Source organism: Cygnus atratus, chromosome 2 (genome assembly GCF_013377495.2).
Source record: "Cygnus atratus isolate AKBS03 ecotype Queensland, Australia chromosome 2, CAtr_DNAZoo_HiC_assembly, whole genome shotgun sequence".
NCBI lineage: Eukaryota > Metazoa > Chordata > Aves > Anseriformes > Anatidae > Cygnus > Cygnus atratus.
In genome coordinates this window covers 68,084,841-68,102,267 of record NC_066363.1, presented here as the reverse complement: position 1 = coordinate 68,102,267, position 17,427 = coordinate 68,084,841, and the positions used below count along the sequence as shown (strand labels likewise).

The 17,427-nt window shown below is 37.0% G+C and overlaps 1 protein-coding gene across 1 annotated transcript; it reads left to right on the top strand.

The window, feature by feature from the left end:
- Positions 1–382: 382 nt before the first annotated feature.
- Positions 383–17,129, top strand: LOC118254734 (transmembrane protein 170B-like). Its single transcript, XM_035560256.2, has 3 exons — positions 383–610; positions 7,767–7,937; positions 11,790–17,129. The coding sequence occupies exons 1-3, from the start codon at positions 424–426 to the stop codon at positions 11,918–11,920; spliced, it is 489 nt and encodes a 162-aa protein (XP_035416149.1). The 5' UTR covers positions 383–423; the 3' UTR covers positions 11,921–17,129.
- Positions 17,130–17,427: the final 298 nt, after the last annotated feature.

Below are 17,427 nucleotides of genomic sequence, written 5' to 3'. Positions count from 1 at the left end.
CGTAGTTACAGAACTAGGACTGACTCAAGGTTTGTCATCTTTTTTAACTTTTGAGGGCTTTAATCTGCAACAGGCCCCGTCTGCAGGGCTGAGGCTCAAAGGAGCGGCCAGGAACACTGCGAGCCAGACCACTCGCATCTTCCTCGCCGCATTTTTGCCCTGCCCCGTGCCCGGGCGACATCTCCGTGTGCCGCCGCCGGGAACCCACACGGAACACTGACGGGTGCCAACGCCCCATCGGCAGCGGGACAACGGCCGCAACCGCTACAACGTCCGCTGCCGCACGCCCGCCCCTCGCGGCGAGGACCAATCAGGCGGTGCGCGGCCCAACGGTCACGGCCGAGCGGGCGGAGCCGCGCGTGGGCGGGGCCTCGTTGCCCCACCCCGCCCTCCGAAGGTGATGGCGGTGGTTGGGGTGTTGGGATGGGCGGCGGTGGTTGTTGGTGCCGGGAAGGTGACGGGCTGGGGGGAGACACAGGCACGGCCGTTGGGCGGCCCCCGCGGGCCGGCAGCATGAAGGTGGAGGCAGGGGACCTGTCCGCGATCAACCTGTCGGTGCAGCAGGTGCTGAGCCTCTGGGCACATGGCACCGTCCTGCGCAGCCTGACCGGTAACCGGGGGCAGGTTGGGGTTATTGGGGTTGGGGTGGTTGGGATTGGGGTGATTGGGTTTTCGGTTAGGATTGGGATTGAGGTTCTCCTTGTGGGGACTGCTGGTGCCAGGGGATGCTCAGAGCGGGGTGGCCGCGAGGGCTCCTGTGCTCTGCCAGCAAGTTTTATTTTTTATGGGTGGCGTTTGAGGGAAAGCCATTTAAACGAAAAATGAACGCCAGAAGCAGAGACTTTTACTGTTTTGTTGTTATTTTTTTCACCCTGTGCAGTGAGGGAGGTAATGGGGTGGCAGGTGTTTGCTGGCACATAAACCTAATTGTAAGCTTCAGGGGTTCTGCTCTGGAAAGATGAAGCTGAGCTGTGGAAGGGGTGCTCGAGACAGGTCGTTACAGCCTGCTAGGAGAGGGGAGCTTTGGCAGGAAAAAAAGTCCCACAGCAGTCCTTTGTACGCTATCTTAGAAGGTACAGAGCAGGGAAGTTTGTCTGTGTGTTACTTGTCCTGTCCAGGTGTAAAGGGAATGGTGAGTTTCTACCTCCGGACTAGAAGGGGCTTTGTGTTGATAGTAGGGATGTTACTGAGTAAATTCCCTGGAAAAATCTTGAGTAAAGGGTGTATGTTTCTAATATTTATGAAAAAGTATTATGTCATCTTTTCCCTCCCATCTGTGTGAAAGATACATATAAAAATGTGTAGTGCAGAGGTGGCGTTGGGGTTTGAAGATGTTGCAAACAAAACAATTGTCTTAGGCTTTATGATCTTTCTTGTTAACTTCCAGTTAAAAGTAACGTTTAATAGGTTATACTTTATTAATTTGACCAATAAACTTTTTGAAGTGCATACATTTTGTATCGCTGTGTCTGGTGATTAAATCTTAGAGGTATTAGTGTGTCCCCACACAAATAATAGCTCATTTCCTGAATAGTTATTTTTGCATTCTTTCTATAGAAATACTAGTCGTACTGTTAAAGGAAGGAGTTAACAATGGATGTAACTTTTCTTTGTGTTAGACATCCTCCAAAGTTTTTCTTATTAGAACATGATGCAAGCAGGCATTTCTATGAAGTTCAATGCTGAGTGTTAGGTAAGAAAAAATGTTTCTTGGTGCTTTTGCAATATAACAAGAAGTTGCACAAGGTATTTTTAATGTCAAATGGTTATTTTTAATTTAAAGAACGTGAAAAAATAATTATTCATCTGTGATAATGCTGTAGGAGAGTGTGTTAGTGTCAGTTGTAGATGCATTGTAGTTTTCTGAATTGGTGTTTTAAATACAGGTTGTCCTAATAGCCATGATCAGGTATGTGGCATGCTCTCATGGACTGTCAAAAATTAATAGCTTTAAGTGGATTTAGTCATTTATATAAGTTAGTGTTCCTGATTATATGTAAGATGATTTTTTTTTTAGTGTAGTAACTGATATTAGTCAGTAACTGTTGTTAAACTTGCATAAAAACTTTCTAAAATATTCACTGACTGTAGAAGTAATTATTGTTCAAAACCAGATGTTCTGCTTTTCTGTGCTGAAAAGAAAGGAGAAAGTGAAGGAGAAACTTCTTCAGAGTACTGGAAAGATAATAAATATACAGTGTTCCATTAATATTCCTCGAGACTGCTTTGTGTTTATTTTTGGACTTAAAGTTGTGGTTTGGATTTGGGAGTTAAGTTGTTCAAGCAAGAATTTGTCTTTAGATAAATGATGCTGGTTATGTTTGCACAAAGTTATACAATTTTATCCGCAAAGTTATGTTCTTTATTAAAAAAATGTATCAACTCCGTTCAATGTTTTGAAATAAAGTACGAGCTCCAGCCTTAACCAGGAAGTGTTTGAAACCTCAGTGGTTTAATTTATGTGTGTGATTGGTTTTGTTGTTGGTTTTTGGTGTTTTATGAGAAGTTGAACCAATGTTTTTTTATACCATAAGTCTGGTTCATGCTCAATACAAAAAGAGAAATCCAGCCTTTCATATAGGATAATATAGTACAAAGTACCACAGGAGACTGCGGACAACTGAATTCCTGCCATGTGCCCATCACGCTTCATGATAGCAAGCACTGTTTGCTGTAGCTGAACCTAGGCCCACTGACTTTTGCTTCATAGCTTCCTGCCTTCACTTGGGCATGTTACTGTAAATGGTGGGGGTAAGGCTCTGCGACCTGTTGGAGAGGAGAGGGGGCTCCTACCTCACCCTATTTTAGCTCCTCCAACAAATCCAAGTGGCCCCTTCACGTGCAGCAGTTATGCACTAAGTGGTAGATCAGGCTTTACTAGAATGAGTTGGCTAATGACTGATTCTGAACTGAAAAATGTCCCCGCATGAGTGTCAGTTGTAGTAAATATTCATGTTATAGGCTACCTCAAGTTTAGGGAACTTTGCAATATTTCTGTCCTTTCTGTAAGCAAAGTAGGTGTTTTGTTTATGTCTCGTTAATTGCTTGTTCCAAAGACTGAAGCCTTCTTCTATTTTTTTCCTAAGCTTCATCCTGCAATTATTTGTTCCCTGATTTTTCTGGACTATGTTGTTGTCCCCTATCCTGCAACTTCAGGGGGTCTAGTCTCTAATGATTTAAATGCTCTTCAGCAAGTTCTTCTCTTCCAGTTAATACAGCAAAAATGTTAGCATCTACAAACAACAATTTGACTGTATAGACCTGATAACTTCCAGTGCACCAGTTAATACAATAACTAAAGAAAGGACCTAGTGATGAAGAAAACACCATAATGTATAAAGAGCTGAGTTAAGTTTGCGTGTATAATAAACAGGCATTTCTTAATCTGAGTATGTTGAGTTCATAAATCTGCAAGGATATAACATTATGTAGTTTCTTAATTCAAACTTCAGCACGTGCTATCTTGTTGGCTGAAATTTGTATCCTTGTGTTCAGGGCGCAGATACTTAAATTCTGCACAGAGACTTAATTCTGTAGCAAGTGGTAGATAGTTACTGGGTACATAGATCAGGTACATAGATCAGAATCTCAAGACAGATACTTGGTTTTGGAGCAATCGGTCTTGGTTTATGAAATGTTATAGGCAATCACTATTCATCTGGCAAGATAAACTAAGGACTAGAGGGAAAGAAAAACGTTGAAGATGAAGGACTAATGATGTACTCACTCCCTGTTTACTGAAGCTGAGTGGCAGTGGGACATGTTCATGTATATAGATAATATTCAAAAGTGTTAGCATTTACATACTTTGACTTTGCATTTTTTATTTGCCCAAGATAAAGCTGTTAATGGAATGCAACTTCAAATTTGATAAGTCAATACAGATGTTATTCTAAACTTTAGCATCCTTTAAGACTTGTTTCTAATCATAAAAGTCTAATCTTTGAGGTTGTATATGCCTACAGTGATATGTTCAAAGTACGTGTGTATTAGATAAGCATAATATGATTTGTGTATTATATGTATAATTTATATATGATAGCTATAAATACCTAAATTAACAGAGTAGTACCCTAAATCTGGAGAGAGAGAGCATGAATTGCAAGTGCTCGAGCCCCGCAGCTCTTCTGGAGGGTGGGAGGGAAATTCCACCCGCGTAAAGCGAGGGTGATCTGTGCTATGCATTGGATGTTGTGGCTTGTAAGCCACAAAGTACCAGATCTCTTCCAGTGCTTTTTTCTTCCTTTTTTTTTTGTAATTTCATTTTGTCATTTTGTTCAGGGCTCTTTCAGGTAGCTCTATGAGGATGTGACTAAATAACTGAGGCTAGGTTTGTGTTTGGAGCTTTCTGCTAGCTAAAGCTAAATCATTATTATCATACCAGCAAAGTATTCCAATTGTGTAGTTCATATCATCAGAAGAGCAAGTTAATTAGTGTAGTTACACAAATAATGAACTTTTTTGACAGCATGCTTTGTTTGTCAAGGTAGTAGCAATTGATCAAGTATGTTTATACCTCTTAGAGCATGAATCTCATATATAAGACATAAGTCTGTTTTATCAGCATGCTCTTAAAACACTGCAGTCTCATTTCTGCCTCGTTTATAGATATTAAAAATCTTTCAACTACTGGGTTATTTTTTGGTCAAGCAAAGCCTTGACCCTTTGGGTTCAGAAGTTCACGTTCTCTTTCTCCGTTCCCTCGTGGCATCTCTGTGTTATCCCCAACCCATTCTTTGCTTCCTTCAGTGTAGGTCTAGCACAGTATTTTTCCAAGGGCCATCTTTCATCATAATTATGGAGTTGGATGATAATGAATTTTAGAGAACCTCAAACTGTTACACAGGAAAAAAAAAACTGTGGATTAAGTTCTCTTTTCAACCTGTTGGGATAAAAATGACTGAAGTTGCTCTCTAGCAAAAATGTGTGTAAGGGGAAAAAACATTTAGTCTCTCTGCTCATAACTCTGTCTAGTAACTTGCTAATCAGCTACTTAACAAATTTGCACACAAGTTGGTGGAGAGTGGATAATCTGCAACGTGTACTTGGAAGTACACAAACTCCAACTGCCTACTTACAGGATGAAAGACAGTTAACCAGTTCACAACTGCTTGCTGTGTCCCTCATCCTGCTGCCTGACTTTTGCATCTAGGAGCCTCACAGGCCTATGTCCTACCCCTTTTCACATCTAAACAAATGGTTGGTTCCTACCATCATGAAGATAAGAGGGGTTCCTCCCTCTGCCCACCTCCCCTCCAACTGCTCTGAAGTAAATACCTGCAGATTTTAGTATCTACAGTCAGTCTGGCAAAAACAGAAGGTATGAATGATATATTATGAGAAGGTACTGGATTATTGCAGTTGCATGTAACACTACCTGCATTTCTTGCATTGCTGACTTTGCGATACTATTGAGCTGAAAACCTAAGGCTTTGTGAAGTCATGGTTTATAGCTGGGTTCTTTAAACACTACAGCTGCATTCATGTAGAACAAGAAATATTTCTGGATGTTATCTAATTGCCTTTTGAATGCACTCAGTATGCATTGTCACTTTAAGGAATGGGAGGGGAAAGTGTGTGTGAAAGAACTCAATTTTATCTAACATTTGGAGCTGGTTCTGTTCTACTGTCTTCTGCCCTAAATATAAAGTGCGGCATGATGCTAATTTTCCTTGAGCCTTATTTGGAATCTAAATAAGACCAAGATAGTTGATCATTGTGCAGTTATTTTGTTGTGTAGAGGGGTTGTGAATATGTTTGGGTTCTTCCATTTGGAGTTAGTCGTTTCATAATATTACCTTTTCTTCTATGAACACAGTCATCATAAGAAGTCTTCCTATGACTGCAAAGTAATTTATTTTTCCACCTGGCAAGGGTCAACAATGACCACAACCACTGATTTCCTAAAAGGCATTGTGGTACCTCATAGACCCTGTGGAAACTGCAGGGGATAACCTTGATCAATAGACCGCTGTCATAGCTGTGGAGTGTTTGGGAATCTTACAGCATGCAATTGTCATGTAATGCTGCATAAGAACTGAGTGTTTTCTTCATCCGTAAATTTGAAATACCTACTCTGAGTCCATCACTGTGGTATCAGGTTATCTTGACCTTAGTAATATTGCAGGATTGCGCTTTCCTTAGGTACATGTTTCATCTCTTGTATCTGCTTCAGTTGAGAAAGATGAAAGCATGGGACAAGTCTTGTAAACATACTGTCCTGTACAGGCTTCTCTTTTACTGTATTTTGCAAATCTGTATAATGTAGATGGAGAACTTCCATGGACTTGCTTAGAGCTACCCCCAATATGTGTGTGTATCCAAATACTCAGAAAGAGAGGTTGTGTCTTGAACTACAGCAGTTAGTATTAACTGTATGTATATTTACCGGTCACCTTCCTTGTTGCCCTCCTAAGTGGGTCTTTTGATTCTCCTGATTTATAGGAGTTCTAAGTCCTATGACATGGATTTGCCTTTTATGCCTGTATGAAAGGGGAAGGGTTGAGACTATGCTCCAAGTACTGCTAAATGAAAAAGTTTGAACTCTTTTTTTTGTGCTGTGGTTATATATACTCTACAGACTTGGACTCAAAGGACTGCAGTTACTGTGTGGCAACGATTCTTTCTGAGCATCCTTTTACAGAATGCTTTGCTTAATCTGCTGTGTTTGTGTATTTTTTTTAAAGTTAGCTAATTGGGTTATATTTCTGCTTGAATGACTGTGTGTCAAGCTACAGTAATACAGGCTCACCTGATAAACGTTGTCCTGCTGTTGTATGGAAGCTGTATCTTTTTTTTTTAGGGTGAACTGTGGGAAAAGCTAATTAAGTTTGGGATTGTGACAGCTGGGAAAACGTCTCCCAGTTTGCTAAATTCTGTGATGATAGAGAGACACAAGATCATCACTGTAGTTGACCTTTAAAAAAAGGTGGATATATTTAGGGTTTCACTTTTTTCCTTTCTTAGTTTTTCTTACCCTTTTGAATTATAGTAAACGCTTTTAGGAGATTATCACCAAGTAAGGAAGTTTCTTTGATTTTTATGTAGCTTTGCTGATGCTCTCTGATCTTTTATTTGAAAGTAATGATCACGTCTGGCATTCTTAGAAATGTTTGTACTCTGCACGTTCTCAAGATCTCCTGTCCTTGCTCAGTGACTTAAATAATAGTGACTACCCGTATCTATAAAAGTGTGTGCTAAGCAATTAGAATAAAGCTGCTGGATGTATTACTACATTTTAATATTTTTTATTTCTCTTTTTTTCCTTTTGAAGCTAATTCAATAGAACACTTACCTGGGTAGATATACTGAAGTCTTTAATCTCATTTTTTGCATTTGATGTTAGCTTGATGTGGTCTGTTGTTATAAAAGACAGTTCTTGACTTTTTTCTGGTTCACTTGGTTTCAGATAATTTGTTGTTCTGCAGCTGTATTTGCAAAATCCTAGTAAGAAGTTACAATGATTGTGTTTTTTTTTTTTTAAAGAAACCTTTGAAGAAAATATGGTGGTCTTTAATCAGGTGTATTATTACAAAAAACTGTACTAGATTTCTTTTTACAAATTTTTGATCGTAATAGAGTTACTTCTTTAGTAGACTGCTAAAAGGGGATAGTGTCTTGAGCATATGCCAGTGTTTTCACATTGGCTCCTTTTAAGACTGAAATGGGTATTGCTTTTCTTTTACTATTGATTATATGCAATGTTTCTAAATCTCTTATAAATTTATTGCCTGAAAAATATTAATCTTTTGACTGCTTTCTTTCAGAGATGTGGTACTGGGTTTTCCTCTGGGCTCTCTTCTCCTCTCTCTTTGTCCATGGTGCTGTGGGAGTGTTAATGTTTCTGATGCTGCAGAGGCATAGGCAGGGGAGACTAATCTCTGTCATTGTGGTCAGCATTGGATTTCTGGGTTCTGTAACAGGAGCAATGATAACCAGTAAGTCTGTCTTTTGTGTTTTTACTTATTTACTCTAAATTTAAATCAATATTAAACCTTCTCTTAGTGGTTTGGTGCTTGATTATTAAGGATTTTGCTTTAGTCATGTAGTAATTCTAATGAAAATGACAGCTGAGTTTCTCTTCATGTTGTGGTAAAGATAAAAACCATTCCAGAATTGGCAGTGGACAATTGTCCTAGTCTTTCATCTTGTAAACTTTGGGTACCAAGCTGTTCAAATGTGTATGCTTGACAGGTAATACCTTTTTGAGACCAGAAAGTGCAGTCCTGTCTTATCGTACTTGTGCAGACCTTTTGCCAAAAGTTTTTGATCAAGATCACCTGTTAATACCCTTAAAGACAGCCATTTCGTTTGGAAATGAAGCTCTGATCCCATTGATTGCAGGACTGACTTCTTGCTCATTTCCTTGAGCCTGCTGGAGGCTTTTCAAATTGCGTTTGGATAGGATGTTGCTCTCCTAAAGGAAGGAGAGGTGCTGTGTAGGTACTGACTTGCAGCAAAGAAACTTTTTTTTTTTTCAGTGACTGGATAACAATCTGAACTATGCATGCCACTCAGAGAACAGACCAAACCATTTGGTTTATGGATTTGAAAGACCTTCACAGTCTTGTGTGGTTATAATGATAATTTCCAATGTATTTGGTGTAGGGAGGAATGATGCCTTTGAGGGTAAAGCCTTTGAGGGTATGGAACTGTAAATTTAGAGACTGTCATATAGCCTTAAACTGTAGGTGAGCCGTGTTGCCTTTCATTCTGTCTTTGAATTGTACAGATTATTAGAGTAGTGGTAACACTTGAGCTTCACTCATGGGTGTTTTGTAGGAGATTGTTTCTTATACTGAAAGTCATTCTTGCCTGTTAGCTTTCAAGTTTAAATAAAAATACAAATTTCTGAAGAAATATTTCCTTAAGGCTTTCCTCAAGGTGGTTTTAATTGCTGTGTATTTCCCAGCCTAGAACTTCCAGTGTTTAACAACAGTTCAGTGTAATTCTACTTTTTTTTTTTCTTCTAAGGTAAGGCATATATGGAACCCGTTGAGAACCTTACATTGTGAGTTATGCTGACATCGAACTGTCCTACATGGACACGTCCTACATGTCCTACAATGGCAGTGGCCCTGTTAGGAGGTCAACTGTGCACGACTGTTTCTGAAGAATAAAATATAAGAAATGCGTTGCTGGATATCCAAGCCGAGACTTTTTCAGTAGTATTCTGCACTGGGGAAGGATCAGTGTTTGTGAAATGAAATTACTTCCTCTTTCCTCTATGCATAAGAGGAGCAACACAGTTGTGTTTTTAGGCATCCAGTTTTACGTGTCAAAACATTCAACAAATAAACAGCACTGTTTATGTGTAAATAATGCATTTCACCTAAGAATTTCTCCAAGATAACACTGTGGACTTTTATTACGCTGTTCCCAATGGTTTTGCACAGAACGTTGTAACTGGGTTAAATAAAAACATTGAGGTATTTTTGTTTCTGGACAGCACTGGGTTCTTTCATCCTGAAAGAAATTCTGTGAGGAGCTTCTGAAGGCCAATTATGGTAATACGATATTAAAGAGTATTTTCAATAGCTACTATGCTGCAAGCTGGAATTTAAGTTAAGTATTTAGTCTTTTGGATAGGCCAAATCCAGTACTTAAGAAATTCAAATATCAAACTGATTTCCATTTGTATTTCCAGTTCTCTGAATCGTTTGTGTAGTTGAATGCAATATGGCCTGTTAAATGATGCAATTTCAATTTTGCTCATGATAGATCTTTCAAACTTTATGGGTTTTTGAGAAAAGACAACAAACTGAGTGGATGGTGGTGAATACTGTCAAAAATAACCCGAGGAATAGATATGTTAGGCAGTTTGAGGTAACAATTTCAGCTGCATTTTATCCCAAAGGGTTTGTTCTTCGTCCTCCCTCAATACACACTCTTTTGGTGATATTCTCATTTCCTCAATGGCAACTTATTGTAGTATAATCTGGCTCTGTACCAATTGTGCTGGGTTATGCATTACAGGTTGTATTATACACAGTTATTCAACAAATATAAATACATAATTATCAAGCTGTAACACTTTTAATGTTTTCATTATTGGTGTTTTCCAAAATATCTCAATGTTTTTGTAAGCAAAAAAAGTCTATTATTGGGATACCATAATTTGATGCTGCTAGTTAATAAGTCTTAGCCATTTGAATTCAGTTTGAGAGTTCAATCACCTGAATAATTCTAATGTTAGCACTGGGCTCAGTCTCAAGGATCTCTTTCAGTTTTTGACAGTCAATCGTAGAGGAACAAATGGAAAAGCTTATGCAAGGTGGCTGAGTGAAATAACATAAGGCTAGCCTTGTGGTGAAGTTTCTGGCAAAATATACTTTACGGGTTCTTTTTGTAAAGAAACAATTATTAGTGAATTCTTTTCCTAGAATGTTTGAGAAGTGTTTTTTTAAGATGGATTTTGATCACTTCAGCAGACTATTCACATTAATGATTGAGCTAAACCAAGGAAATTCCATTTTTTAACTCTTGGTATTTATTTCAAATATTGTGGTGGCTCTTCAGTTTTCTTAGAGCTTGCAAAAGCATCGTTGTTTTCTAGAAGCATTTAATTGTAGTTAATTGGCTTCTCAGACATTATGTACAAAAGGTTCTACAATTATTTCAGAATTAAGATTTTTTTTTTTCCTGAAGATCATAACCTCAAAGGACGGCGAATTCAGTGATCCCTTAGGTAAGGGAAGCAAGCACTCTACAACAAATATTAGTTCAGAAAAAATATTTTTTTTAAAAAAAGCTTTATTCTAAGTGAACTTCTGAGGTATAGATTGAGTAAAATTTTTATCCACAGACACAGCTGTATACGAGACTCTTTTTTTATTTTTTTAGATGAACATTTTGGTGTCTTCATGCTCAGACATCATTTGAGAAGAAAATGTTCTTCATCATTAGCCTGGTATTTTTGACTGGTAGCAAAGAGTACCTTTCTCAGGCACTTGTTTCAAGTCAACACAACTATTTGCTTGCTGTGTGACTTTTGCTCTTTATATGCATGTGATAAATCCAGCATGTAAAAGACAGTGGGAGGGAGGTAGGAGTAACTGGCTTTGTTTAAAATGCAGTATTTTGTTGCTGGCTTATCTTGATCATGTGATGTTATACAAATGGGAATCTGTGCACATCTATGAGAATAATGATGTCTTAATTTGATATAACTCAAAATCTAATGATATCTGTAGAGATTTCTTCCCATACACGTTCATGGATGACAATATAAGACTTCTTGATCTTTTTTCATGTTTTGCTTGATTTTTCTGAACAATTGTTATTGGATTAGTAGTTTAAATCAAATTTAAACTGACTCAGTTTGACTTGTTATTTAACTGAAATATTAAATGAAGCTGATGGAAATTTTTAGTTGTTTTGTAGATTCCAGCAATCTTACTGTTGTCTTCTCCCTGCTTATGCAAGCACAATTAAACCAAACTTGAACATTTTTTTGCTAATTTTTCAAATTAGCAGAAAGCAAATATGAAGAAAAAAAAATATTAAATTTGAAGACACCTAAAGGGAAATGGCAAGATTCACTTTTTTTCAAATCAAGCTTGTGTTGTGAAAGTTAATCTGATTCAATTGGGAAAATCATCCCTGAAGGCTTTTCATAAAACTAGAAAAAGTCAAGCAAAGCTAAATAATTGCATAATGCCATGAAGTAATACAGTATTTGGTAATATTCTAGAAATAGCAGATGCATAAGCACAGTAAATTATTTGTCATATATTTCAGCCTTGGGTTTACATCTGTAATTTGATGGTTGTTTTTCCTGTGATTCTTAGGTGCTGCAGTAGCTGGAATTTACAGAGTAGCAGGAAAGAATATGGCTCCCTTAGAAGCTCTCGTCTTTGGTGTTGGACAGACAGTACTGACATTAATTATCTCATTTTCAAGGATTCTTGCAACGCTCTGAGGCTTATGTAAAAAGAATTTTAACTAGCCTAAAGAAATCTCTGATCTGAAGAGAAGCTTCCTGGAAGAGGATTCATCAGCTTATGAACTTGAATGCTAGTGCAAGAGAAAGGAAGCGATGTGAAACATGCAGTACAAATCTGGAGGTTCAGTCGAATGAACAGACTGTCCTCTAGTGTCTGAACTCTTGTACTTCTGCACTGTGCCTTATGTGCCTCAGTCATAGGCAAGGTGCGATCCCTTTGTGCAAAGTTGAGATAAAGCACCTTGAGTAGCTGCCAGTCAGGCTAATGCTTGGTGATAGGATCATTGTTCTTATCAGTGTTTTAATAAAACTAAAGGGACACTCCTGAAAGTTGCTGTATGTGCCAAACTTGGAGTTTAGTTCTTAACTGTTGGTTGGGTAAGCTTTTTTGAAATTGTAGATAGAGAAGAACGCTGTGGATATACACTGCGTTTGACTTCAGGGGGAATAGTAAGATAACTGATTTTTGTTCAAACATAATCTCTTTGAACGCTGAATATTCTTATTCAGCATTAAAAACAACAGTTAGGTCCAATTTAAGTGGTAGACAAATATTGATGGGATTTAAGAACTACAACTTTACCAGTCCTGATGTAATTAGCATGATCTCAGAATGAATTGTCAGTTTACTGAAGATCAGCACATCATTTTTTCATGGTTTTGATTCTTCAGACAACCTTAGTTTAAGGAGACTGTGTGAGAAAGAAGTGTAATCTGTTGTGTATGTACATATGAATCTTAAACTAATGCATTCCTTTAAATTAGTTTGTCTGGAACATACAGATGGTTACCAGTCCTTCTGAAAAGCTACTTGCTGCAAGTAAGCTCCCTTTAATTACTGATAGGACTATTAACCCTACACATACTCTTTAAAGAACAGACAAATGTAATACAGACTTTGAGAGTATACCTATGATGAAAATGGAAAGGGTTTAAAAAAAACAAAACACAAGTCGTCTATTGAACAAAACTGTTAAGTTTGCTTAATAGAACAGTTATCTTACTTTGGAAGTTTGGAAGTGGGGCAGCACTAGTGAATTTACTACCTTGTTTCTGAACACTTTGTATCCTTGGAAAGGTTAAGATACCTGGAACTTTCAAGTAGGTAGCTTTCAGTAGAGTTTGTGCATTTCTAGTTTAAAGGGAACAGTAGTGTTGTGCATGTGAGATGTCTTAAGTGTGAATATTTGGAGTGAATAGAAATTTTAATGTTATTTACGAAGTGCAAAATTTAAAGGGCCCAAAGTTCTCTATTAAGAATAAGACATCTTTTACATACTTATTCAGCTGAATGCTTTTCAGCAGTTGACTGTTAATACTGATAAGAAGAATAAATTGCCCAAAGGTTTTGCTGTTAAGATGTCAAAAAGACTTTCAGAGTTGTTGAAATCACTGGCATCTGTTGTACAGCTAAAAGAATAGGGTTAAAATACAACTTACAATCCAGCTTTATTGCTTAGTGCTTCAAAGCAGTATAATGAATTAACCTGCTTGCTGTTATTTTCTTCCACATAAACCATTCTTTTTTTTTTAAGTGCTAAGGATGCTAATATTTTTTTCTTTCAAAGTATTTTAGTTTTTTTGAAAATGTACAAAATTACAGGCTATGAAGGGAACAATGTAAAATGCAGGTTTATAAACCTTCTCAGTGTTATACTTTTAGCTTTGAATCACTTTAAAATGCTGTGGAATACCTATATTTTCCTTACTTTGATTTCAAAACTTTATTTTCATGGCTTATTATTTTTTTTTTTTTTTACTTTCTGCTGATACTTTTTGGCATAACAGTCATAGCACTTTAATAGACAATTAAGTTGCATCTGTCAAAATGCATTTTAAACTTCTCCCCATTGTCTTATGATATGAGAACTGGTTTCAGGTATTTAATTCAAATGGAATAATAAAATAAAATGATATTTCTCCTAATGTGCCTTGTAACACATTTTTAAGGGAGAAGATTTTAAAAAGTTGCTATCTCTTCATTGTTGTTCTTTTTTAGGTATTATGAATCAACTTGGTTATTTGATATGCCTCATCCAACAGACATTAAAGTGTCTGTGTTTGACAACTTAGAAATACTTGTCTGGATCAAAAACAACCCTCTCACAAAGCATTGCATTCAGTAATTTAAAACGTCTCGTGGCTTTACCTCACCCTGAATCATGTTCCCAGTCTCCAAATTACATTGAGCATCTTGATTCTTATTATATGGGGTTTTTATGCTATCACTGTTCAAAGGCTTGTTTTATTTCACTAACTTAAACTCCTATCAGACCAGTGCTAACTGAAGAAATTTATGTAACTAATAAAATTTTATTGATGAACTTCATTCTTCATTTTAATTGTAGTGCCAATGAATTTTTTGCCATTCTAACCTTCCTCCTTTGACAAGGAGGTATCTTTGCAGATGTTGAATAACCTTCCTCCAAATAATTTTTATTGTATAGATCATTGTAATCACATTTAAAGTGGTTAAGTGCTTATTTGTCTCTGCTTTATATGACATTGTCTAGCAACAATGAATAGGCAGTTAATGTAGTGCCTAGCTGGTGTAACAGACGAAGTTTTTAACTGTGTCTTGTGAGGGATAAATGAGGATGACTAGTTTGTCTATGAAATGTTCCTTGATCATGGCATGAACTTAATGAATAATAATTCCAGTAGAGAAAACAAATACAAGTGGCCTTACATCTCTGAAACTTGGAGGCTTCGTTCCACATCCTTAGGAACAGCATTGTTAAACTTGTAAAAGGTGCTCTATTCAAAGCACAGTGTGTGTATATATGCTATTTATATAAATACATGTATGAATTATGTTTTGGAGGTGTATTCTGTACTTTACAGAAAGTAACCATTGAAATAACTTGCCCAAGAAAAAGAAAATAACTTAGGATAACCTAGGGTTTTTTCATCATTACTAGGCTACAGAAATATCTTGTGCGTGAATGGCACGGATGGTACTCTGCTTTGCTTTGGACAATAAAGCATTGTGCAGATGTCTACCCAGAATCTTTTAGAGCTATCTTTAAATAGCTCTGCATGTTTCTGCATTGTATCACTAAGCACATTCTGTGCATTGTTAATTATTAATTTATAGTAGAGAACAAATACATCAACACAGCTTTAATTCAACACAGCTTTAATCTTTGGAGGAGGCAGGAATACCAAATATACTGTTTAATGTGAAGATGCTTCTGTTGCTTTTAGAAGCTGCTATTGTTAAAGATTTATACATTCCACACAATTCTGACTTACTGATGTAATCAAAGATCTTGTTTTCAGAAAATCTTCCAAATAGTTATTCTTTGATTTATGGGTAGTTACAAGTTTATGAAAGTAATCTATGTACTATGACTAATGGTGTAATTTGAGGTTTGCTGTTCAGTTTCTTAAAGAAACCAATAATTTAACCAGTTTTGAATAATCAATGTGGACCAAAGACAGGACTCCTGATTTTGTTACTTGTAGCTTTCTCTTTTTAAAGTACAATGTTTTTTACTGTTCTGAAGGAAATAATACTGAAGAAGGAATACCGATATTTATTTTGGTTACAGTTTATATCTATTTGAATTGTGTTGGAGGATAGATATGTAATGCCATTGGAGAGGAAGCTGGAGTCAAAGCTCTAATACCTGTGAGAATGTTTCTCATTGTTTTCTGTTTTATGTATTTCACTTACTAAGGAGATGCTAATAATGCCTTTCTTTCATCTTTCATTGTCTTACTGAGTCACATGGTTTTGTATATGGCCATTCAAAATCATACATAATTTATTCCATGGAATTAGACAATTTTCTTCTTCAGACACAACAGTATTGCTAGGTGTAACTGAGTGTGGATGAATCAGTTTAGACCAAAAAGAAGCATGAATCTTAACAAGGTTCTAGAAGAACAATTGTGAACGTGATGAGATTATTTTTAGTTACTTTTCTCTTTATGGAAATATACCTTTTCATCGTTTGTATATCAGCCATGGGGAAAATGCAGAGACTGGTCGATAGGATGAAAATTGCAACCTTATACCAAGCAATTTGAGATACAAACAAAACTGAGAATTTCATTTTAAATTATAACGGAATGCTACATATATATGAGAGAAATAAATGCAACTATGAGGAATGAATTATTTCTAGAGATTAAGCACTTTCCCATGTTCTTCTGCACCCCTTATTACAAGTGAAAACCATTAAACTGCTTTGACTAGTTTTTATTTTTTACAGAAATGGTTTGGTTAATTTTTACTTCTCTCCTGATTTGTGCCTGTGGTACCACAAGCATGAGAAACAATATAATAGATTATTTCTAGTAATTTGGTGGCTTGAGAGTTTTACATACGGTGCATACTTGTGTCCATGGAAATTTTAAAAAGTCGCTGAGATAATGCAAGACTCCAGGTGAACTTTTTTGTTATTTCTATCCTCTTGTCAGAGGGGCTGGGGAGCAGTTTGGGATGTTTCTCACATAAACTTGTTATTCAGCATGCTAGCAAACATGCAGAGTTCAAGGTTGTGTATTTGCTTAGTCTTGGGTGACTAATAGCTTTGAGGAGTAAAAGAATGGAAGTCCTGTGGGTACTGGAATAAAAATAACACCTGAGCCAGTAGTCCCACTCTACCCTAGTCAGTCACTAGTTGCCTGTGCAAAACAGAAGGTAATTGAATTGGCAGGAGAGAGACTGGGTAAAAAATCCACTTTTGAGCAATTCAGGGCATGCTGAACTTCTATCTTAAACAGTTTTTTGAATTCAACTTCCAAATAAAACATCTTTACTATTTTTTGTGTGTGTGTTGGGGGAGAATAATCTTTGGAGCAGTAAGAACTACTGTACCTGGTGGTCATAAATAGGCAAAACACGCAAAAGATGCTCACTTTGTCTATGTTCGTTCTTCAGTGTTTAATGTCTCTTAGTATGTTAGCAGTTGAAAAGAAATAGCATGTTCCACCAGCTTTCACAAGAGGTCGGAGTCTGATATGTCTGAAAATAACAGCTAACATGAAACATTCTTAGTGCTTCCATGAAGCCAGTATGATACAAATTTTCATATCAGCTTGCTAGCTACTACTGTGAAGCATCTTTTATTTGTGTGACTCATAGCTCTGGTTGATGAAATTAATGATGAGGCACTTAAGCAGGTGAAGTAAATCTTGGCTCATTCTCATAACTCCTTTCTCATAACTGATTGCGTTACCTAGAAGAAATAAACATTTTAAGTATAATCGGCTTATGAAGATGTGCTTCATTTCAGATTAAGTAAATCAACTTGACAATCCAGATTTATCAAAATCCATTTTCTTGACTGCTGGTCATGGCTTAGCTGTATGTTTTAAAGCTGATCTATCAAATTCTGATGTCTGCATCAGAGTCAGCTGAGTCATTTTTAGATCACACTTTTAAATCTCCTGACTTAAAAGTTCGTGTTGTGAAAATAAACAGTCATAGGCAGAGGACAGGGTGTAAGCTGTTTGTGCCAGCAATATTTGTC